This window comes from Oreochromis niloticus, linkage group LG10, assembly GCF_001858045.2.
Source record: "Oreochromis niloticus isolate F11D_XX linkage group LG10, O_niloticus_UMD_NMBU, whole genome shotgun sequence".
In the NCBI taxonomy this organism is placed as follows: domain Eukaryota; kingdom Metazoa; phylum Chordata; class Actinopteri; order Cichliformes; family Cichlidae; genus Oreochromis; species Oreochromis niloticus.
In genome coordinates, this window is record NC_031975.2 from 24,396,033 (window position 1) to 24,420,672 (window position 24,640).

The 24,640-nt window shown below is 39.3% G+C and overlaps 3 protein-coding genes across 6 annotated transcripts; 2 read left to right on the plus strand and 1 right to left on the minus strand.

Moving 5' to 3' along the window:
• On the minus strand, positions 1–24,554 carry LOC100692100 (hepatocyte cell adhesion molecule). Of its 3 annotated transcripts, none has more exons than XM_025910858.1 (8): positions 23,308–24,554; positions 4,948–4,995; positions 4,654–4,845; positions 2,327–2,608; positions 1,523–1,616; positions 1,376–1,449; positions 1,214–1,287; positions 1–663 (listed from the first exon to the last, which is right to left on the minus strand). In XM_025910858.1, the coding sequence occupies exons 2-8, from the start codon at positions 4,973–4,975 to the stop codon at positions 514–516; spliced, it is 894 nt and encodes a 297-aa protein (XP_025766643.1). In that variant the 5' UTR covers positions 4,976–4,995; positions 23,308–24,554; the 3' UTR covers positions 1–513. The 3 variants fall into 3 exon arrangements, with proteins under 3 accessions (XP_025766643.1, XP_025766642.1, XP_025766641.1); XM_025910857.1 differs by lacking the exon at positions 23,308–24,554 and adding an exon at positions 8,899–9,108; XM_025910856.1 differs by lacking the exon at positions 23,308–24,554 and adding an exon at positions 8,899–9,108 and having other exon boundaries at positions 4,654–4,995.
• On the plus strand, positions 11,191–15,226 carry LOC102079098 (serine/threonine-protein kinase pim-2). 2 transcript variants are annotated; one of them, XM_019364028.2, is made up of 7 exons: positions 11,191–11,964; positions 12,139–12,233; positions 12,320–12,367; positions 12,485–12,703; positions 12,967–13,144; positions 13,229–13,399; positions 13,505–15,226. In XM_019364028.2, the coding sequence occupies exons 1-7, from the start codon at positions 11,781–11,783 to the stop codon at positions 13,597–13,599; spliced, it is 990 nt and encodes a 329-aa protein (XP_019219573.1). In that variant the 5' UTR covers positions 11,191–11,780; the 3' UTR covers positions 13,600–15,226. The 2 variants fall into 2 exon arrangements, with proteins under 2 accessions (XP_019219573.1, XP_019219572.1); XM_019364027.2 differs by having other exon boundaries at positions 12,967–13,399.
• On the plus strand, positions 16,685–21,759 carry LOC102078993 (serine/threonine-protein kinase pim-2). The gene is made up of 5 exons (XM_025910859.1): positions 16,685–19,101; positions 19,276–19,370; positions 19,457–19,504; positions 19,622–19,841; positions 19,935–21,759. The coding sequence occupies exons 1-5, from the start codon at positions 18,918–18,920 to the stop codon at positions 19,976–19,978; spliced, it is 591 nt and encodes a 196-aa protein (XP_025766644.1). The 5' UTR covers positions 16,685–18,917; the 3' UTR covers positions 19,979–21,759.
• Positions 24,555–24,640: the final 86 nt, after the last annotated feature.

The window sequence follows — 24,640 nt, forward strand, 5'->3', positions numbered from 1 at the left end:
TAATTCTACATTTTTATTAAAGTATGTATAAAATTCAAATACCATGGCCCCCATCCTACCCCAACATGGTTTTGTCGCTGTATACACATAAATTAAGCCATCTAGTAGAACTAAAATACTAATTTACATTATTTCACAAAGTAATCTGTATTTTTATGTATACAGAAGATTTCACATAACAGAGAGATAACATGTAACAAGTCAGTTACATGTCATTCCAGACATGTAACAGACTGCAATGGTGTTGAGTAACAAACCAAATAAAAATTTTAAATCTTACAAAAACTGAAACATTTTGACTCTAATGTCAAACTGTCCTCATATTTCATTCCAGGCTGTGCTACTAAACTTTAAAACAACTGTTATTTAAGTTACAGTGTTTAATTTACAGCATTTTCTTCATTTTATGACAAACTCCAGGATGTCCAGAGTACTTTGCATTTTGGAGCAGTAGACTGTAGAGCATGTAACCTTCTGTTTGTTGCACTGTGGACTGTTTAAACTGATGAGCTATCAGGTATGCTTACAGGAGATGCGAGCAGGGGAGCCAGCAGTAAGAGTAATAGGACCAGTATATGTGGGGGAAGTGGTGTAGCATGGTGGGTTGTCAAGTTCAGATGGAGATCCAATACTGTTGCTGGAGGAGTCATCTGTGGAAGGATCCTGCAAAACACAGTGACATGAGCCCAACTTCACTCTCCAAAAGTAACATTTTATTATTTAAAAATTTAACAATTTAATTTTAAATTTCATTGTGGCTATTTGTGTAGATGGCTCTCAGATTACCTAATAGCGAAACTCACTGGTTTCGGTTTACTGAGCTTAGCCTGTGAGACTGATAAGCTGCTACTAAATGAGCAAAAAGATTTGGATAGCTTGGTTTTGAAATTTCTGCAGCTAATGAGACAGTTTATAATGAGCCATGATGAGCACCTTATAGCTGGTCTGTCTCTCCATGAAGCTATTAAACTGGCTAGCCTCGACTTTTATAAATGTATGCTTTTATCTAACAAATTTAGCAGTTTGCATGTTCCTTAGTACTTTTTTCCAGAACATAATGTTGCATGTATTCCTTGTAGTGACTTGTGGGTTTTATGCCTAAAGAGTATGACATAGAAGACAAAATTTGTTAGATGATAGTTTCAGATTTGTTGTGGTGTCATTCACGACTCACAGAATGTAATAAAATCAGACCGTTAATGAAAAGTGGTACCTTTTGCTGGAGGATATAAAGTGAAGTTACTGCATTTATCCCATTGTGCTGTGGTATTTTTGGAAGCACACAATCTGTGATGAAGTAAAAAAAAACAACAATTGTATACAAATTCACACTCCTTTTTCACATTTCATAACTGTCATCACAGCTATACTTTACCTGTGTGATTGATTGGTGTTTGGTGAGAACGGTTATAAAACCTGGAGAGGTGCTTTCTAGGGGGCTGTCTTGGTCTGTGTACACAAAATATTTGATCAGTTTTGTGATACTTGGCATTGAATTCAATTATTTAATAGCCAGTCTTACTTTTTAGAAGGTGTCCAGCAGGCACATATAGTCACCAAGGTGATCAAAAGAAAGATGCCTCCAGTAGAAAGGATAATATAAAGGGAACTTCTTTCTGGTTGGAATGTACAAGATTACAATTAATGAACAACACAGGCACTAACAAAACAAAATGTGCAACTAGAGCTAATGGTATAGCCCACAGTATTCCTTCTCTTTGTGCCCATGTGACACACATACACCTTCTGGGTCTGTTTTTCACTTTTTTGTACTACTTTGTACCAGCCTTTCACATCATCACATTGATGGGCAATGTATATGTTGACACACCTTTCTTTGGCTTTCAAAAACCTCAGACTTTTCCTCCATCCCTACCAGAAGGCAAACATTTGTAATTTCTGAGAGAAATCTGACAAAAGATTTAGTAGAAAAGCATCCTCTCTGATCAACTGAAGGAACTATTTTCTTTACTTTATGTAGACCTGCAGTGTTCTTACAGCTGCATAGTTAGAGAAGTTGTGTCACCCTCAGGACAGCCTGAACCAGTCTTTCAAATGAGCTATTAAACTGTCAACGGAACAAAAACTAAACACCTGAAATTATATGACTGAATTGAATATTTTGAGCAGTGCACTGCAACACTTAGTAGTCAAAATCGCCACCTTTACAATTATTTACAGGCCTTGAGATGAAACTTGTTTTGAACTGAGGCTATCAAAATAAAACTGAATTCAACTGAAATCTGCTGCCCATGTCTCTGTGTCTACCATGATGTTTTTAACCCTTGTTGACATTGCAATAACAAACTAAGGCAGTGTTACTTACTGTACACAGTCAGTCTAATTGGCAGACTTGTCATATTTCCCACTGGATTCTCCACTGTGCAGCTGTAGACATCATCATCTGCCATCAACACCCGCTTGATGGTCAAAAGCTTCTGATCAGGAGAAAACACGAACCTTGTCTCATTGGTCAGGAGTTTTCCGCCTTTGAACCACCTGTATGTAGTCCTGGTTCCATTGTCGTGAGAGCAGTTGAGGACAACATTTTCGCTAAGCTCCAGTAATGATGAAGACTCCATGTGGATATAAGGCCTGGAAATAGGTTCTGGATACAGGAAACAGATACAATAGTTCTGGATATGTTAGCAGATAAAAACAATAAACATGCTGCTGTCCTTTTTTGAAGTTGTGTCTTGAAAGTCAGTACTTAACTTTTAAACTATATTACCTGTAGAATCAATAATGTCAAGTCAAAGTAATTCTTAAGTGTCAAAATTATTTGGTAGGGAATTGCACCAGAGTAGGAAGAAATGGTCTCCTCCTGGCTCATGTGGAACATTGCTGCTCCACCCTCCTCCTCTTTAAGACCCAGGTGACCTTCACTTGGGTTTCTACGTGGGCAGGATGATCGATGTCATTCTTAGAAGGAGAACTCATGGCATCAGATCAATACTTTCCACTTGCACTGTCATGACTGAAACTCAGTAATCAAAGATCAGTTCATGCTGGAAAGATTATTACTGAACCCACTCCACAGCCATCTTTGAAACAGTTATCTTAAAGCACCTCATTGAATTAATATCTATTTTAATGATCTCTGGGACATAAAAACTACATGTGCAGAATCAAACCAACCAAATGTGGTTTAAAAAACAAAACAAAACTCACTTTGCCTCAAAATATGATTTTAAAAAAACTACCATAAAAAAAAAAAGCTCTACTGTTGAGGAATTCTCCAGAAGATTTCAATTCAACAGTCTGTCAGAAGTAAGTCTATTACTTATAATTTCTCAGGGAATAAGTTCTATCATAACACCAGAAAATATATTAATCTTCTCCTTTTGCATGGTCCCTTTAGGGGTCGCCACAGCCTCACGCTATCCCTTTTCCACTAAAGGCACAAATCTTCTCTGTGGTCTTTTTTCCTTCCTCCAGCCTGGCAGCTCCAACTTTAATATCCTTTGTGGAATATATCCACTATCCCTCCTTTACACATGTCCAAACCACCTCAGCCTTGCCTCTTCAACTTTGTCTGCAAACTGCTCAACCTGAGCTCTGGCTGATGTGAATGTCTCTGCTGGTCACACCTATACTCACTATTATATATTTGTTTTCCATACACAGATGAAAGGTTTGGTGTGCATTCATTCAGTTTGGTTGACCTCTCCATTCCTGTTATCTTCACCTTTTACTGTGGAATAAATTAAGTCTTTTATCAGTTTAAATAAGTGTTTTCCAAAACCTGACTAGAACAATTTTTTTTTTATTTTGTTTGTGCCAGTCGTTTGCACTCCATTTAAATTCAACAAGCAAAACAACACTTGCTGCTCATGCCAGCTCAAACTATTGTGGAAAAAGTTTGAGCTGGCATGAGAAGCATGTGCATGCTCATTTTAAATAATATAGATGAAAAACTCTCAACAGAGCCTAAAAAGTAAAGGAAAGATGAAGTTAAAGTTAACTGTTGTTCCATAAAATTATGCTAATAAAAATGAGATGATTTACATCTGTGTGCCTGTCTGCTAACAGCCGACATACCAGTACAGCCAAATAATTCATGGAGTGACTTCATGAGATTCCTGGCATTCTTTCAGCCACCTACAACTTGAACAGTAGCCCAATCAGGCAAAGTGAAAAACATGTGGATGTGTAAGGACTTTGAATCTGTCCGGGAAGAAAGCTGATTACAAAGCGTAAACAGTGCAGTACAGTTTAATAAAATCCTTTTGCATTGTGGGATAAAATGTTTGCAGAATCGTCTGAATGTTTGAGTATGTCTGAAACACACAATGATTCAGAAACCTGAACTCAGAGCAAGACTAATGATGTGCAAGATAAACAAAGGGCCACAAAGACTCATAGGCAGCTTATCAGGAGCAAGGAAAGATAAATATGCATGTTAAATTATAGTTCAGCAGGTTTATCTCCAAATTTTCATGCTGAACAGATCACTAATGGCTTTTTTACAGTCTAGGTAAGTGTTTTGAATCATCATGGTTTAAACTTATAGTTCAGACAATAAACATGTCTCTCTCTCTATATATATTAGAACTGATAGTGTTGCATTCAACAGCAGAAAAGAGTTTAAAAAAAATGTGCTTTTAGACCTAAAAACATTACAGAATTGTACAAATGGACATGTCGTCCTACCATCCACAGTGAGTGTGATGCTGCCCTCTCCTGGAAAGGTATCATCTGTGATGGAGATCTCTACGTCATATGTTCCATCATCAGCAAACCTGAGGTTGTGGAGAAGCAGAGTCCCATTCTCAAATACCAGGATACGATCCCGGTACTCGGGCCTCAGCGTCCCAATGATGTCCGTTCCAATCGACTGGACAACTGTGACAGATTTTTCCCTTTTAAGTAGCCACTTGATAACTGGCAGGTCTAAGCTGAAACTATCATAGCGGACTGACAGAAGGGCCTCCCCTCCTAATTTACCTCTAATGAGAGTATTTGGGATAGTCATATTCACTGCCAACACTCCACCTGCACAGAAACAAAGAAGAAAGGTCCATGAGAAGTTTGTTTTCCATTTTAAACAAATTGTAGTATCAGTTAACTTTTGCAGAGTTTTAAGATGACTGGCTTTTTGGAGTGCCAGATTTCAGGGAACAATGTTTTTCCATCAAATATTTGTAATGCACTCTACAACAACTACACTGGCATGAAAAACAGAAAGGGGTGGCTTTCAGTTGTGTGCATCATGCAGCTCTACACCAACACTCTCCACCATTAATTATAGGCGCCCACGCCCAGATGATCAGAACTCAATCAGCAACTCTGAAGAAAGGTAAAACGTTTTAATTTTGTTTGAAAATCTTTTTTAATAATAATGTTTTTTCCACTAAGTGTACTAAATAAACTGGTAACTGAATACAGAAATGTTGTATAGGCTACTTTAAAATCATCCCACTCCACTATTTCATAGCCATGAATCTCAACAGTGAATACTTTAAATACTCTAAACACTTCATAGACTACAAGAGTTTGTTAGTTTTAGGTCATCTGCTTAAGAGAACAATTCTCGAATGATTGGGTTTATCTGGGGAGCATTATCAACAGTTTAAGTTAGCTGAACTAATCATGTAAAACATTACAAAACAGATTATGTGACTGCACTTGTTGCCACACCTCTGTAACTGGTCCTGTAGTTTCCTGTTATAACTGCAAGCAGCGCAACCTGTGAATGGGCTCCCCCCAGATAAAGACTGGAGGTTGCATAACTGGTATGATATTCCAGTCACAACTAGATGTGAGAATCTTTCCAATATTTGATGCTTTTCAAATATTTCAGTGAAGGTTTTTACTTCAACATGTAATTTTTAGACTTTTTTCTTTATGCTATTCTTTTGTCTGCTTACTTCCCTTGGCTGCCCTCCTTTATTTAACTTGGTGATTGAGATACGGTTGCCTCCTAACTTTTCCCAGAGAGTTATTTAGATGACCCTGAATTCATATCTACAACAATGTAAGGTTGACCTTACAACATAAAATACTACAAGACTGCTTTGTTATTTGGTCTTATAAGATTAAAATTCAATTTAAAGTTTAAGATTTTTGTGGTTATTTTACATTTGTACCATAAAAAGAAAAAATTAGTTTTTAGTGTTTTTGTACTTAAAATGTCTTTTTCAAATAGTTGAAGGTTTTTTCTGCTGCCGTGAGTTTCCTGAATTTTACTGATTAAAATAAAGATAATGAAGCTTTAAGTTGAAAATCTTAGAAATATGGTATCTAACCAGAATCTTGCTCTGGATGGCATTACCTTGGCCCCCAGTGACACTGTCAGGAACCTTGGAGTCATTTTTGCTGCAATTCTTTATTATCAGGATTTCCTAAAAACTCCCTGAAAAGCCTCCAGTTAATCCAAAATGCTGCAGCAAGAGCACTGACAGGGACTAGAAAGAGAGAGCATATTTCTCCTATATTGGCTTCCTGTTAAATCCAGAATTTAATTCAAAATCCTGCTCACGTACAAGGTCTTAAATAATCAGGCCCCATCTTATCATAATGATCTCATAGTACCATATCACCCCATTAGAGCACTTCGCTCTCACACTGCAGGCTTACTTGTTGTTCCTAGAGTATTTAAAAGTAGAATGGGAGGGAGAGTCCTTCAGTTTTCAGGCCCCTCTTCTATGGAAGCAGCTTCCCGTTTGGATTTGGGAGACAGACACCATCTCTACTTTTAAGATTAGGCTTAAAACTTTCCATTTTGCTAAAGCATGTAGTTAGGGCTGAATCAAGTGACCCTGAATCCTCCCTTAGTTATGCTGCAATAGGTGTAGGCTGCTGGGGGATTCCCATGATGCACCAAGTATTTCCTTTTCAGTTACCTTTTTCACTCAACATGTGTTAATAGACCTCTCTGCTGAATCACACTTGTTACTAATCTCTGGCTCTGTTTTCCACAGCATGTCTTTTATCCTGTCTTCCTTCTCTCACCACAACCAGTCGCAGTGATGGCCGCCCCTCCCGGAGCCTGGTTCTGCTGGAGGTTTCTTCCTGTTAAAAGGGAGCTTTTCCTTCCCACTGTCGCCAAAGTGCTTGCTCATAGGGCAGGGGTGGGCACCGAGGGCCGGTGTCCCTGCAGGTTTTACATGTGTCCTTGAACCAACACAGCTGATTTAAATGGCTAAATTATCTCCTCAACATGTCCTGATGTTCTCCAGAGGCCTGGTAACGAACTAATAATGTGATTCAGGTGTGTTGACCCAAGGTGAGATCTAAAACCTGCAGGGACACCGGCTCTCGGGGCCTGGAATTGCCCACCCCTGTCATAGGGGGTCATATGATTGTTGGGTTTTTCTCTGTATGTATTATTGTAGGGTCTACCTTACAATATAAAGCACCTTGAGGCGACTGTTGTTGTGATTTGGCGCTATATAAATAACACTGAATTGAATTGACCCAAATTTAACTAAAAAGTGATACTCTTGAGATAAGAAATGTTCTGAAGCAAAATGCATGAACCTAGAAAAAGTAAGTAGAAAATTCCCCCACAAGAATAACGTGGCTATGCATAAGCTTTAAAATATAAGTTTATATTATATCTATGAATCAGACAGAGTTATCTTAACTCTTTACACTCCAGGTTACTGAAAAATGTAAATTCCTCAAACGATAAATATGTCATATTCATATAACCAGCAGTATTTAAAGAGGAAGTGCTGCCATTGGACAGTCCTGAAAGCCTAGTGACTTTTTTTTTAAGACAAAAAAAAAAAAAACCCCACCTTAATACACCTTCCAGCTTGACAAGGTTGACAAAGAATGTATTGTTTACAGTTGAAAAGCTTCAATGATTTAAAAGGAACTACACATCCATCCTTTTTTGAATATTCTACCTATCTGCATAGAATAAGGGCCCACCTACTCTACTGTCAAAGAAGAATTTGTGCACAATTAAATAATTTATACAAATATAATTTATCAGTATTTTAACTTTGGTAAGTGATACAGTGGTTAGATGAAGACCAAATACTATATCATTGTGGGAAAGCGGGCACTGCACCCCATCACTGTTGTATACTGGAAGCCTTTGCATGACAGATCTTTATTACCATGGTGATGGCTTTTAGACTTTGGGATGGGCCAGCATGAACCAACAAAAGTGAGGATTGTTTGTTGAAATTTCCTTCTTGGCAGTTCATGAAAAGAGCAATGGGAGCAATCCAGACACCACGCTAGCTCTGCAGAAACAGAGCAGCTCAGTAACTGCTGCTAACCACAACAATGGCAGGACAGTGATGACACCCAGCCACAGCTGAAAACAGCTGAAAACACTGGCTCTAGTCTGTGAGCCCTTATTACTTAGAAGAATGGGCACAAAACACCCCCAGAGCGTCATGTAATCAAATTTAAATCTATATTCTCTGAAGCAATACTTTTTGTAACACCATTAAAATGTTAAAATATGCAAAATGTTGCAAAAATGATCAGAAACTAGTGATCATACCATATTTCTCAATTCTATTTCTAATTAGATCAAAGTACACAACCGTATCTGCAGCTGTTGTTGCCATTTCCATCCACGCCACAGCTAGCAATTATAAAAACTCCACCTGCCTCTATATTTCAGTTATTCTGAAAGTGTTTCTGTTAATTTGCAAAATCTACTAGAAGCATCTGTTCGTTTAATGACTTGGTGATGCAATAACATGAGAAATTACATTAAAAAAAAAGAAAAAAGAAAAGAAGCAAATTTCAGTTTTCTAAACATTTGTAAATTTCAGCAGTGCATTTAGACAAACGTATCTGCTACACAATGTTTTATGCACAAATCCTAATAATCCAGTACATTAAGAATATATAGACTTGTACTAGGCAAGTATTCGCTCTTCTGGAGAATAAGTTTGAAGCAACCATATAAAAGAACAGGTAACATACCTGAATTGCAGAAACCAAAACACACAAGCAAAGAAATCTGGTAAATTATTTTGTTTTTCAATGGAGCACCCTTCTCTTCCTTCATCTTGGGTCTCAAGCTTTGTTTTCCTCCCAGACGAGCAGCATGATTTGTGCTTCTGGGCTGGACGGAGGACACAGTCATTCATTCAGGCTCTGCTGGAACTGAGTACATGTTGTTCACAAAAGCCACTGTAGAAAAAGGACAAAAGCGCGCGTGTGTGCGTGCGCGTGTGACTATAGATGGGTCTACATTTTTATTGGAAAAAACTAATTTAATATCAACAATGCTTCACTGTCGTGAGATTTCAGTGTTCATAAAAGAACAAAATACAAATGGCCATTGATCAGTGTTCTTTGATCAGTGGGTTTTGGTCAGTGATTGTTGATCAATGGTCATGGGAATTTGCATAATTATGATTAAGGAACTGACCTCACAGCCCATTGTTCCTTCAGTGGGCTGGTTTCAGTCATTATGCAAATGTACTGTTTATAAGGTTTGGGGAAACCTGCAGTCAGCTGAGACTGAAGGAGTCACTTGGATGAGTGACGAAACGTTTCTCCCACAAAACGCTACGTCCAGATGAACAGATTCAACTTTTGGAAACAAAATACAAACATTGAGATTAGGCATCCTGGACCAAACATTTATCATTGACAAAGCACCCAATGTGTACCCTAGACAATTTTATCCATTGTAATCTGCTTCCATCTAAACTTTTAAAGACAATGCACATATAATCTACAATCATACTAACATAGCAATATACTATTTTTAGACAGAAAGATACCAGTGGTTCAAAAGAGAAGTAAATAAATAAACAGAGGTGCTTTCTGTTTTATGAGAAAATGTTGCATTGTGTAAAATCCTGAAACTCTTTTCCAGCCATAGCCACATTAGTCATGTGTTACAACCTGTGTGGGGGCCAGGACATGACCACAAGAAGGCAACCACTTCTCGACCATGTCAACCACTGAGAAAAACCATAGTTGCATTTATTACTCAAACGATTACATTTCTTTAAAATCCTGAACAAATAAACTGTTTTTTGGGTTCAGTTCAGAGCAGCACCGTCTGCTGGCTTGAGTGTTTAAGTTTTAGATAAAGGGTGTCATGGTCCTGGGTCCGGTGACCCCGTGTCTATGTGTTTGTTTGTATGATTGATATTCCTTGTTTTGTATCAGTTGGTTGTTGTGTTTATGTTACTGTTCAGTCCGTATTGGACTGTGTTTTGGGGTTAAAAGAATATTCTAAGTTTAGGTTCTCCAAGTGGTTTATATTAGGTTGTTTAGTTCCTTGCTGTTAGGGAGGTAAAACATGATCACTAAGTGTCTAGTCGGGTCTTGTGTTTTGTGAGTCTTGCCTCGGTTACAGTCCAAAGTATTAAGCTTACATGTCTTGAGTTCAGTCTGTGCGTTTCCCCTCTTACTTTGATAGTCCTTGTCCTTTGTCAGCAGGTTCTGCTTTGCTTCCTTGGTCTCGTTATGTGTAATTAGTTGTTTCTGTTTCTCACTCCCTTGTTACCACCTGTGTATTTAAGCCCTGTTTTTTCCTCTGCTTGTTGCTGGTCCACCTGTGTATAATTCTGTGCGTCATCCCTTGTGTTCTAGCTGCAGGATTATTTAGTTAGAAAAACCTAAACTGGGAAAGCTAAGTTTTTGTCCTTGCCATCTCCGCTTCTGTTTTATTTTGAAATGGTGAGAATTCAAAGTTCACCTGCAGTAAAGCCAGTGCCAGCACTTGGATCCTTCTCTTATAACTCCACACGTCTGCTGCCGCAGCTGTGACAAAGGGTGGGTAATTGTATGGATGATCATTATTAGTTTCATTGGATTGTCTTTTTTCAGTATCTTGTATTCTATTATTTTTTCCCCCTCATTGTGCATTAACAGTTGCAATATAGCATACTGATTACATTAGTGGGCCCAAGGAAAAATATTTGTACTTTTGCAGTGGCTTAAACCACTTACAGTCACCATGTCATTATCTTTGAGCAGTTTAAGTTCACCCTATTCACACCTTTGTGTTCCTAATCATTTTTATAATGGCCATCTCCATCAATTACTCACGTGTACGTCAAGCCTCCAACTGAATGTTAAACACATGAAACTCAAAACTGAGTGTTACTCTCAAAAGGGTTTTAAAAAAAAAAAAAAAAAAAAAAGTCATTAAAAATTAGGAGAATACTTAAACAAATATCAGATCCTGATAAATGAAAAATCTTTAATACATCATTTTATTCCAAATAAATTACAATATAACACATAGTGGAAACTAAAATCAACCATTAGAATTCAAAAATTACCAAAAGAGAATTAAGATTCAAATGTTAATTTTGTTTTAAATATTTATTTTATCATATTTAACCTTTTGTAAATATTAGAAATTACTCTTGTATAGATTTAGGGGCTTTTTAAAAATGTATTTCTTTTTTCCTAATATAGCTCTAATTCACCATGACCCTTTTGCTGCTGTAACATGTAAATTTTCACAGTGTGTGATTAATAAATTCTGTGTTATCAGGTAGAGAACATACATTTTTCAAGGTAACAGTTATCACTACAAAGAGCCTGAAGACATCACAACGGTCAGTCAGGCAACCTAAAAAAGATGGACAGAAACTAACCTGAAACTTTTAAATTTAATCATCATGATCAAAAGGCATTGCACAAAAGCCTCACCCTGCTCCAATTCCCTGAAAATGATCAAGGCAAGTGTGAACAGAAACCTGCAATCACTCATGTTAATGAGCCACCTGACTTATCAGGTAGGCTGAGCAGTCACTAGCAATGCAGACAATGGCTACAGGTCACTATAAATTCAGGGTCATCTGTTGTCTGCCTTTATTTCAACAAACAGCACAATGGCACCACAGAACACATCATCGGTCAAGCTCTGCAAGGCAACCAAAAGGAAGGCCAGTTCTGACCAGGCCCTCAGCAAAAAGACAAGGCTGTCAGCGTCTATGACAAGCAGGGCAGTTGGCAATGGGCCTTTGGACCTCAAGGAGAATGATCCAACTTCATCATCAGTGAACACTGGCAGAGGTATGCTTGAAATTCTGAATCCCTCCAACCACATTGTGCTTAATGTAACACTCATTAAATACTTAATCTTAGACATTCCCTTATGTTAGAGTTTACGTAACACTGGTACCATATTACCATTGTCCTTTCTGACACTGTGTGAAACCAAATTGGTTCTCAATTGTGTCCCTTCAGCTGAATTTGAAGCCAGATACATCCAGGAGCATCAACTTGGTGAAGGAGGATTTGGATGCGTGTTTGCTGGCTATCGTAAAGCAGACAATTTACCGGTAAGGATTGTTACATGCTTTTCATGAACAGAATGCAAACTATATAATCCTGAAGCGCTAACCAAAATCCTGTTTGTTTCTTGTAGGTGGCCATAAAACACATTCCAAAAACCAAGATTTTCTGGGAAAACAAGGTAAGTGAGCAACACCAGTTACTACTACTCTGATTCATCACTGAAATAACTGAAGTTTATTCATGAGTTTGAGTTTCTATAAAGCTCCTCCTGTCTTTTGATTTGGTGGTGATACAGGCTGAGGATGGGAAGAGTCTTTCAGTGGAGGTGGCTGTTATGTTGGAACTCCAAGATGGAAAAACTGGACAGCTGCTGAACTCGACATCCGTGTCCTTGCTGGATTGGTACAATCTCCAGGAGGAACAAATTCTGGTGCTTGAGCGACCAATCCATGCACAGGACCTCTTTCAGTTCATTGAGGTCAATGGAGGTTGTGTAAAGGAGGGCATGGCCAAGGTAAGATTGGGGGTCTTTATAAGAGGGTATTAAACCTTTCCAATGCAGATACTAAATTGCCTGTAACCTTTTACTGTTTCTACCTTTGAAGGCCTCAGACAAAAATGTACCTATAATTCAGCTATGCTGAAGAGGTGACTTAATGTATTCACCTCCTGAGCACCTAAACAAAGTGTGGAATTGGCAACATGTCCTGCAGTTGAACTAGCAATGCATAGAAACCCCCCCCCTCCTCACACAGCATGTTTATTTGCCTCTTTCAGGTCATACTGAAACAGCTGGTCGCTGGAGCATTGGAGTTTGAGGACAAGAACATCTTTCACCGTGATATTAAGGTGGAAAATGTTCTAATAGAGACCAGCTCAGATGTTCCACGTGTTTGGCTGATTGACTTCGGCCTTAGCTGTTTTGTGCAGGAAGACTCCTTCAAGGTGTTCCATGGTACGTTATCCTGCTTCAGCCTACCCATTTGTTTACCCATTTGCTTTAATCCTTTTAAGGAGGTCTCATTCCTGTATTTTGCAGGCACAGTTGCTCATGCTCCTCCTGAGTGGTACAGCTGTTGCAGCTACAGTGCTGGTCCTACAACAGTGTGGCAGCTGGGAGTACTACTTTATGAAAGCGTCCACAGAAAACAGTTTGAAACCCAAAAGTTTATCAGGCACAAACTAAAGATCAGCAACAGGCTCTCAAAAAGTAAGAAAAACACTCTTGCATGATGAACTGTCAGCACAGGTCTGGTGTAGTTCACCTTCTTAAATCACTGTAGAGCTCACCACATTTCCTTTGGTTGCTCCTCAGATTGCCGTCATTTCTTGAGAACTTGTCTGAATAAAGTTCCTGAGCAGCGTCCCACTCTGAAGCAACTCTATCAGCACCCGTGGCTCTCAAACTGAAATGGTATTTCACACACACACTCACTTTGATAATATTGCAAAGAGTGATTAATTTTTGGCTTTCTGTTAAGGTGACGTGTAATATAAGCTAGACAGTCATGTTCTTTCCCCATGTTCCTGTGACTATCAAGTAAAATGGGTACAGAGTGGTACATGCCATTCACCTGCAGCACTGGTTCTGCTACGGTGTGGAGAGGACTGAATACAATCACCAGATGGAGTACAGCGAGCAGAGAAGGCCTGGAGTCTTGAGACCAGGTTTGGGCTAATTGAACCAGTTATTTAACTGGTTTGACTCAGAAGCCCTTCCCTCCCCCATCCCCCATCCAAAGCTCTTCACACCTCTGCAACCTCAGTCTGGAGAGGGTCCTCAGTCTATGGAAAACCTCCTGCATGGTGCCAGTCCCAAAGACAACATACACAAAGGAACCGAACCACTTCAGACCTGTTGCCCTGACTTCACATCTAATGAAGACACCTGATGTAAGGGTCATGTTTTTGATTTCTCCAGTTCCTTCAACACAATCCAGCCCTCAGTGCTAAGGGGGAAGCTGCAGGGAGCGGGAGTGGACTCTGTTGTCCACGTGGATTGCTGACTACCTTACTAGTAGACCGCAGTATGTGAGGCTGTGGGACTGAGTGTCTGAGGTGGTAGTCTGTAGCACAGGGGTCTCACAAGAAACAGTACTTGCCCCTTTCCCCTGTACACTGTGGACTTCAGTTATAACACAGACACTTGCCATCTCCAGAAGTTCTCAGACGACACCGCCATTGTGGGTTGGGTGTCAAAGGGAAACTAACTGGAATACAGGGGGTGCCTTTTTTTTTTTTTTTTTTTTTTTTTTTTTTAAAATGCTGTGGTCTGTTGGAGTGGTGGAATGGCAGAGAGGGACTGGGGGAAACTTAACTGGTCAAGAGGGCCAGCTTTGTCCTGGACTGTCCGCTGAAGTCCATTGAGCAGCTGTTAAACTCTAACAGTTTAACATGGTTACTTCTCATTGGTTTAAATGACATGTTTTTTTAAATTGCTGCTATTGCATCTTGTTTGTACACTGTATATTTCACCAGTATTTATACCCCCCCCCCCTTCTGTACATATCAGTACATTTATGCATATGAATTTCAGTTGCTTATGTCTATATTCCTCTTGCTATAAGAGCTATGTAACACCCAAATTTCTCATTCGTGGGATAATAAAGGTTTATTCTATTCTAACTGAAGGTGGCCCCGTTTGAAAATCTCTACAAAACTGATGATTTGACACAATCACTCATCTTAATAATCTGAGGTACTGCATTAATTGTATACAACTGATAGTACAGATATCTTTAATCACTACAGCCCTAACTGCCTTTCTTCCCTTTCCCGAGCAGCAGGACTTGATATTTGACAGTCTCCTGATGGAGCAGCTCCAGTATCAATCACAGCCTAACCTAAAGACACAAACAAGAACTCATCTGACTTATTTGTGTAAACTCCAATGGATTTCTATTGATACTACCACCCCAATTAGACCCTGCTTTCTGATGTGAAGATGGGCTTTGTTTGCCTTCCACCGGTTTCATACTGGCTAGTGATGGTAAATTCGATTCTTTTTACTGAATCGAGTTTTAATGACTCCCTCACCAAAGTGAATCGGGTTTCTTGAGTCAGTTGACCAGAGAGTGCAAAAATGTATATTTTCAGTCAAACTTAATTTGTTTCTCTTTTAATGTAAATCCTACTGCTAAGATTAATGATTGTAAAAGAAAACAACCATTTTCTTTAGAGCAAAAATTCTAAAGGGAACATTTATTTTTATTTTATTGGCATTTCCCTTAAATGTGTCAAATATATATTTTCTCATCTAAATGTTCACTGATCTGTGAGCCAGGGGGCGGTAAAGTGCCTTAACATTGGTTGCCAACCAAGAAGCAGCTGTGAGCCAGGCGGGAAGGGGTGAGTCAGTGATTCGTTTGAGCTGTGAGCCAGGCGGGAGGGGGTGAGTGAGTGATTCGTTCAACTCGTTTGAGCTGTGAGCCAGGCGGGAGGGGGTGAGTGAGTGATTCGCCTTACGCTATGATTCAGCACAGCAAGTGAGGGGGTGAGTACCTCAAATCTGCTGTTAGCATGCTAGCTGAGCGATGCTACTGTGAACCGAGGAGCTATTGGTCGTGTCCAAATTCATGGGCTGCATCCTCCTGAGGCCGCATTTGTAGACAGATTACGTCACAGCGACGCGCCGAAGGCTGTCCAAATTCGTAGACTCCTCCGAATGCAGCCGACAAATGCGTCCTCCTTTCCCCCCCAAATTTGAAGGATTGGTCGGGTGTGTCCTTCGTGGCCCACCATATCCCAGAATTCATAGCGCGGCCCAGCCAAACTCCAGTTTCCGGCAATGGCGGCCGCTACTAAGTTTTAAAATTACTTTTATTAATTTTTCTGGGTCACAATATAAACTTAACATATTTTCAGGCGAGAATGTAGCTGTGTAAACTTCAAATATCTGCTCGGTTTATCAAGGTATTGCATATTTGCAAAAGTGCTTCGATGTTTTCGGAGAAGTCTGTTACCCACCAGCTTGATAGCTAACCGAGAGCTCGAGGGTCACTGAAGCCGCCGAGAACGGCACAACTCCCTGCACATCATTTTCAGATCACCGGACTTTCGCTACTCAGGTTAAACGTAATATATAAGTCACTTAGACAACCTAAAAATGATATTGTTTGGCTTTTTTCAGTGTTTTATTTGTTCGTGAGTAAATCTGTTTGGCTGAGATTAAAGATATTAGATTAGATAAAATAAAATCTTATTAATCCCCCGGGTGGTTTTCACACAGCTGAATAAACGTCAAACAGAAAACTGATTAAACAGAAGTGTGAGATGGTCGAGAATTTATGCCAGTGTCCTGTTATATTTTACATAGCAAGGAGCAGACGGCTGAGTTTATTAAACTCCACCGAGACAGCGGTGACGCTAATCAGAAGGCTAGACTGTCCAATTTCACAGCCGTTTACTTCCGGCCTACCTGACCTTCTGAGGACCCGACCCACGTAGACCGGGTCCTTGGGAGGATGCAGCCCATGAATTTAGTGAGTCAGTTGCACTTGTGAATCATGATTCACGAGTCAGTAAAGTGATTCTCGAGTATTGAACGATTCGTTCACGAATCGAACATCACTAATACTGGCCCATTTGTCTTAATTGCTTGTGTAAGGAGAAGCTACTGAAGAAAAAAAAAAAAAAAACAAAAAAAAAACCCCCCCAACAAAAACCCTCATCTGTGCTTTTTACAGTGATGTTCCACATGTCTTGCTGATTGACTGTGAGCAGTTTTGTGTAGCTTCCATAGCATGATGTGTCACCTAGTATTTTACTAATTCACCCCCCGAGGTCTCTTGTGTTTTGCAGACACAGTTGCTAATGTTCCAGAGAGGTACAGCTTTGCAGCTACAGTGCTGGTCCTACAGTGTAGCAGTTTTCAGTGCTCTTTTGTGAAAGCCTCCATAGAAGACAGTTTGAGACCCCAGAGTTAATCAGGAACAAACTGCAGATGAGAAGCCTAAGAGTTGGGAGGAGAAGATAGGAAAAACCCCAAAGAAAAAACCTTAAACACAAGAACTGCAGTGTCAGATCTGCTGTAATTCATGTGTTTGAGTCACTATACCTCAGCATCTTTCCTCTCATTGCTCTTCAGACTGCCAGAATCTGAGAAATTATCAAGTTCTGAATAACCCTACCATCAAACAAAACTATTACATGCAGATATTCTCAAATAGAAATCACATGTGCCTTCCACTGTGGCTCTCTCAACTGGATTATAAAATGGTTTCCTGAGCTGAATTGGAGTTGAAAAGAGGAAGTCAGACAGCACTGTATGGGGTTGCACACCTTCTTGAAGTTGGATTCCTTCCAGCCCAGTGGAAAGAGAATACTGCCAAAACCTTACTTAAATAAAATTCCTATCTGCAGTTAAAGTTCAATTTGTGGACATTCACTTTATGGTTCTCATCTAACATTAAAAGATCATACTAGTATGTGAAATTTAACAGTTCTTATAGGTCACTCTAGTCAATAAAACACATGCCCTTGGGATGCGTGTCTCTAAAATATTCTTAGCAAACAAGTACCATAGATCTTTAGAGGAGAGCTACCGTTAACAGGTGTGACTGAGTCAGAGGTTGTGCAGGGTGGGCACTCGGATGTAGGCAGTTAGGGGTAAGCAAGTCTCCTCACCACCGGCTTAAATTAGTCTCTGGGATCTAACACTACACAGACTAAAAGGCGCCTTATTTTTAACAAATCACATTACTGCTCACATCTGATGTGCAATAGGCTGTTGCACCAAAAAGTGATTTCTGTTGTCTTTTTTTTTTTTTTTTTTTTTTTTTTTAAGTCTAATATCTTTACTTATATTAGTAAATAGACTGTAGTGAATAGGGTTTATGAAGGGGTTCTAAAAGAAATTACCCATTTTTGAATCATCTTTACGACTCTGTATTTGTACTCAGTCACTTCAAGTTTAGATAACTGATGTTACAATTTCTGCTGCCCTCGTGGGTAGAGCCATTTTGGAACTGATTGCAGCAGCTACTTTGATAGAAGAGCTCTTCTAGCTCTAAATTACTTTATATTTTTTGTGACAGATGTGATTGACCAATTTGTCAGATTTTAGGTCAGTCATTTATAACAGTTTAAAGTCAACTTTTTGGCACAACAACATCACTTACGGCTATGACTGGACACAAGCACCCTGATACAATTGTGGTCAAATCAGATTTAAAATTTATAAGAGTGCCATCTGTTGTCAGAAAGTGACATTGCAGGTAACTGTCAGTATGGGACATTTAAGGTAGAGTAAAGGGACAAACCAATTTTGCTCATTATACAGGATGTCCTGCTAAAACAGAAGAGTTGACAACCTTAGAAACGGCCCAGCATGCCTCTCTTGCACCACCATTTCAGCATGAATAAACTGTCCAGATTTCTAGAAATGAGAGCTACTCCATCCAAAGTAGGATGGATGCCATCTTGCCTAACAAGACTAGGTTCCCCAGAATGTTCCCCCAATCTATAATGCCATGTCTTTTTAGACACCACTCAGACTGCAATTTGAGAACATTCAACTAAACATGTCACTCCTGGTCTGATTTGGGAGGGGACCAAAAACAAAAACCACTAGCGAGTCCAACATCGTTTGGCAATGTCACACTTAGATTCAATATTAAATTTGGTGTATTCCAAATGACATAACCAGGTGTCATTATGAAGACAATGGCTACAGGTCACTATAAATTCAGGGTCATCTGTTGTCTGCCTTTATTTCAACAAACAGCACAATGGCACCACAGAACACATCATCGGTCAAGCTCTGCAAGGCAACCAAAAGGAAGGCCAGTTCTGACCAGGCCCTCAGCAAAAAGACAAGGCTGTCAGCGTCTATGACAAGCAGGGCAGTTGGCAATGGGCCTTTGGACCTCAAGGAGAATGATCCAACTTCATCATCAGTGAACACTGGCAGAGGTATGCTTGAAATTCTGAATCCCTCCAACCACATTGTGCTTAATGTAACACTCATTAAATACTTAATCTTAGACATTCCCTTATGTTAGAGTTTACGTAACACTGGTACCATATTACCATTGTCCTTTCTGACACTGTGTGAAACCAAATTGGTTCTCAATTGTGTCCCTTCAGCTGAATTTGAAGCCAGATACATCCAGGAGCATCAACTTGGTGAAGGAGGATTTGGATGCGTGTTTGCTGGCTATCGTAAAGCAGACAATTTACCGGTAAGGATTGTTACATGCTTTTCATGAACAGAATGCAAACTATATAATCCTGAAGCGCTAACCAAAATCCTGTTTGTTTCTTGTAGGTGGCCATAAAACACATTCCAAAAACCAAGATTTTCTGGGAAAACAAGGTAAGTGAGCAACACCAGTTACTACTACTCTGATTCATCACTGAAATAACTGAAGTTTATTCATGAGTTTGAGTTTCTATAAAGCTCCTCCTGTCTTTTGATTTGGTGGTGATACAGGCTGAGGATGGGAAGAGTCTTTCAGTGGAGGTGGCTGTTATGTTGGAACTCCAAGATGGAAAAACTGGACAGCTGCTGAACTCGATATCCGTGTCCTTGCTGGATTGGTACGATCTCCAGGAGGAACAAATTCTGGTGCTTGAGCGACCAATCCATGCACAGGACCTCTTTCAGTTCATTGAGGTCAAATGGAGGTTGTGTAAAGGAGGGCATGGCCAAGGTAAGATGATTGGGGTCTTTATAAGAGGGTATTAAACCTTTCCAATGCAGATACTAAATTGCCTGTAACCTTTTACTGTTTCTACCTTTGAAGGCCTCAGACAAGTTACCTGTAATTCATCTATGCTGAAGAGGTGACTGATTGTGGGAGGGGACCCGAGGGGACCCAACCCCCCCCCAAAAAAAGGAGGAGCCCCAGCAAGGTGGCCATTATTTTAGAGCCCTGGGAACAAATTCTGTTGCTGAGGGGCCAATCACTGTACAGGACCTCTTTCAGTATATTGAAGTTATCAGAGTTTGCCTAAAGGAGGACCTGACAAAGGTAAGATGCTCGTGAGTCTTTGATCATATGTATTAAACAGTCAAGAGACAGACCTGAGCAGATCTTATGGGAAGCACTGAACCAGCTCCTGAGTGGAGGATAACAAGTCCATTTCACTATAGATTCACTCCAAAGATCAACCAGACTCTGCAGGAACCCAGCACCCAACCCTTCATCTTCGAAGTTCAAGAACAAAGCACAGTTGGCATAGCACATGAAGGTTCAACTTTAAGGTTCTACTATCATTATCATCCGCTTGATTACAAACCGTGTCATCAGGGCACCACAACACCATCGCTATAGACAGAGCAGCCAGGGAAGCAGGGGAACATATCAAGGCCCTGAGTAAACTTGGTCATCCCAGCTGGACATTTGTCAAATCTGGGAAGGCGCTTAAAGCACCAGGCAATCCAGGAGAGAAGGACAACTGCTGCCCAAGCAAAAACCCCTAGTGATCCCTAGTGTCAGGAGTATCAGAACAGTTGAGACATTTTTTTCTAAACACAATGTCTTTGTGGCTTTTAAACTCCAAAACAAGCTACGCCAAAAATTGGTCCACCCCAAGGATCAGGTCCCCCGATACAAACAGTAATGTAGTGTACACTGTTAAGTGCCAAGAGGGTCACCATGATCGGCAAAACCAAACAACCTCTGGCAAAGCAGATGGCACAAGACAGAAAAGCTAACTTGTCAGGCCAAGACTCCGCTGTCTATTTAGACAGAGGCCACTGGACAATTCTTTTGATGAGGATGTATACATCATGGACAGAAGAATGCTGGTTTGAGCAAGGAGTCAATGAGGCCACTTATGTGAAAAGGGAAAGACGATCTCTGAATCGAGGAGGGTGCCTAGGTACATCTGTCAACATCTTACAATGCTGTGATTGCAGCCATTTAACTCTGAATGGTACTCATGGCCATGATCAATGGTATTTGATCAATGTCATGACAATTTGCATGTTAATGATCAAGGAGCTGACCTCTCAGCCCATTGTTCATTTAGTGGGCTAGTTGTACAAATGTACTGTTTATAAGGTTGGGGGAAGCCTTCAGTCAGCTGAGACTAAAGTCACTTAGATGAGTGACGAAACATTTCTCTCACTGAGAACGCCGTGTCCAGATGAACAGAATCAACCTGTTGGGAGTCATTTAAGTGAACTTGCATTGAATGCAAGCCTTTCCCTTCACTAAGCCCTGCCAGCTGAGTTGGAGGCTCTTGTTTGACTTCCATAGGTTTCACACTAGCCTGTCACAAGTTGGGTTGTGTGAGAAATTGCAGACATGGACTACAGGGACCAAATACATTTTCATACTTAAAAAACTCACCTTAGTGGGCAAGTCTTTGGATCAGTGTTTTGATTTGCATGCATGCTTATAATTTGATTCTTTAGTTTTAAAACATAAGCCTTGGGATTATTAAAATATTCTAATATAAGGAGTATCTATGTTTAATTCTACAATAGTGTATAAATTTGAATGTAATAAAATGGCCAATATGTCAACCAATTTATGAAATTTATATTTCTACCTTGCAAGTTTGTTTTTGTTTTAAATAGGAGCTTTAAGATTGATGAACAAATTCATCAGGGTAACAAAACCAAAAAAAAAAAGAACCAAACAAAAAACAAAGGATAAGCAAGCATGATGGCAAAAACCTGAGCACTAATGATCCACATTAATCTGCTGAAATTTGATATCAAACCTGTGTTCTGCATTCTCTCTTGTACAATGAGAACAGAACATGCAACCAGCATAATGGCACCTATTAAGGTTTGCAAGGACACCAAACCAAAAGGCAGAACTGAATTATAGAATTTAACATCCTAAATTTTACGAGCTAGAAAGGAACAGTAAAAGTGCACATGAGTCAATCAGCATGCAGCCCATTTCAGTTGTCCCCGTTTTTTCTCCACACTTTAACTTCTTATTTTTCCTTTGTTACTTTATTTTAATAGCCTTCTCTCAAACAGGTGGGTTGACAGAGTTTGTTCTTGGTGCAGTGGAACTGTTACTTTCATCTAGGAGCGGGACCATGGCACAAATTTTTTTTTTTTTTTTTTTTAAATGTATATATATAATCATTTAATTTAGTTCAGTCTGTTACCATTCTTATTGTAACTATCACCACATGATTAATAAAGTATTCTGTTAAGATGCAGGTTAAACAAGGCTAGCCTTAGAGAACAGCAGTGATCCATGATGTACAATTTAATTGGAGCTTTCCCACTGACTGCCTACCAAGAAACTTACTAATCTCAACCCTAGTCTTCATGCAGTTACTTGCAGTGGGTATTTATGCACTAAAAACCACAAGAGTGAGAAAGGCAACTGTATAAACAGCAACCCCCTCAAGTCTAGGGATGTGCCCCCGAGACAACTGCTCTGACCGCTTTCACCGCAACACTACCAAGAGTTTATGAATGAATCCCAAAGGAGAAACATTCCTTCATCCTACCAGGGAAAGCTCCAATTCCAGCTTGTGCACACCAGACAATCAATGCCCTCATTGTGGTATTAAAATGAACAAGTCTTAAGTTAAGGGAAGAGGCGGAGATTAGGTAGGGTTGCATTTTTGCCCTCTAAGATCAGCATTGTTTTTAGGGGGGGGGGACAGTGAGCAACATAGGAGTTGCTTTGAATCATGTTAGTTAACATCTTAAAGAATAAAAATCCCTCTCGATTTCTTATTAATTGCCCCTCATAATTCTAACAGCAGTGTTAGTTAAAACGGCACCAATATTTGCCACTTAGCAAGCTTAAAGAGTAAATGAACGTTTATCCTCAATTTTAATAGTCCAGAAATGTTTTAGAAAGACTTCCAAACGTCACACCAAACAAGTATATTGCAGAAGGATTCATAAGACTTCACACTAATGTTAAGTGAAAGCATGAAATAGACATTTTAAGATTAGCTAACAGATTAGCTAACACTTAGCTTCAGATTAAAGGGAAAAACTTCTTTCTAAATGCCTTTGTATGGACTGTTTGCATTTGTACTTTGGGAAATCATTAAAAAAAAAAAAAAGCTAGTTGGTAAAGCTAAGATACAGTTGAGCTACTATTACAATAGATGTTTAAGTCCTTAATTTTTTTCTAGCAATAATATGCACAGACAGATAACTAAGAGTCATTAAAAGCACTTAACTCTTCCTGGGTTCAATATTCCCCCAAGGGTCTGAGCTTCATTGGAGTCCCAAAACAGTGGAATCAGGATGCAACTAGAACACTTCTCCCAAAATTAAAAGCAAAACAGGCTGCAGCTTGCTTGGCTGAGTCACAAGCTACACTCACCAGCTTCCTCACTCCAGAACAATACATGCCTGTTCACTGAGCTCCTTTAAATATTCTCGGGCTCTCCCTCCCACAGGTGCAGTCACTTACCGTGATGAACTCAGGTGCAATCAGTCATCCCATATTTGGAATCTACATAAAAGAATAAATTAATTTTTACTGGCTATATTATCAAGAGGATGAGGAGATGTAGGAACACCAGGGATGTCAGGTAATACTGAGTTACCTGGCATTACCAAGTGGCTTTCTCAGTGTAAGAAAAACAAACAAAAGTGTCCTTTGGGATCTGTTACTTTTTAAATTAATTAGAACTGTCTTTTTCATCTCTCTTTTTCTCCTCTAGAGAACCCTTGCACATATGTTTGAACCATTAACAAAGTCCCAGAGTGGTGTTCCAGCTTATGAGCTCCAGCATCACCAGTGGCTCAGATAAAACAAAAATTCCAAGTTTAAGTGGACACATGACTTTTTAAAAAATCAGACAAAGCCTTCTCTTTTTTCTTTTACAGCTCTTCTATTACCTCCTGCCAACTGCTATCTGTTTTACTGGTACTGGTTACTCATTAAAATGTTAATGTTTGATCATAACTGTAAATATTTTAATTATAAACAGTTCTCATAGGGAGAGAGACAGGATTCAAATCTGGTTTAAAGCAATAGCCCAGTGTTCAAACCTATACTAAAACAGTTTGCTTGTTGTAATTACTCCTCATTCTTATCTATACAATATACTTTCCATTAACCCCCAATTTCATAAAACTGTCAGTTATAAGTGATAGTGAACACAAGCGAAGCTCCAAGTTTAAGTCCCATGTGATGTTAAAGGGAAATCACTGGTCTCCTAATTGCAGGGGAATTTTTAAACAAACAAACTTTTTTTTCTCATACTGCCATCTGACTGTTACTTTAAGATAGACATGTATATTTCTGAATCTATTTTTTAAAGTCTCAGTATAATAATCTTGACACGCTGACAAAAAAGTAGCATGCCATCTCACATTTACTAAATAAAGAGGCAAGGCAGACGTTCTTTTTGTTTTCTTTTTGCTTCTAAAGACACTCAAATTGCTTTCTATCAGTGGCCATAAAATAAAATGAACCAAAATCTATATGGGTTAAAATGTAAGTTATATAAAAGTATTATATTAATTTTAATATATATATATATATATATATATATATATATA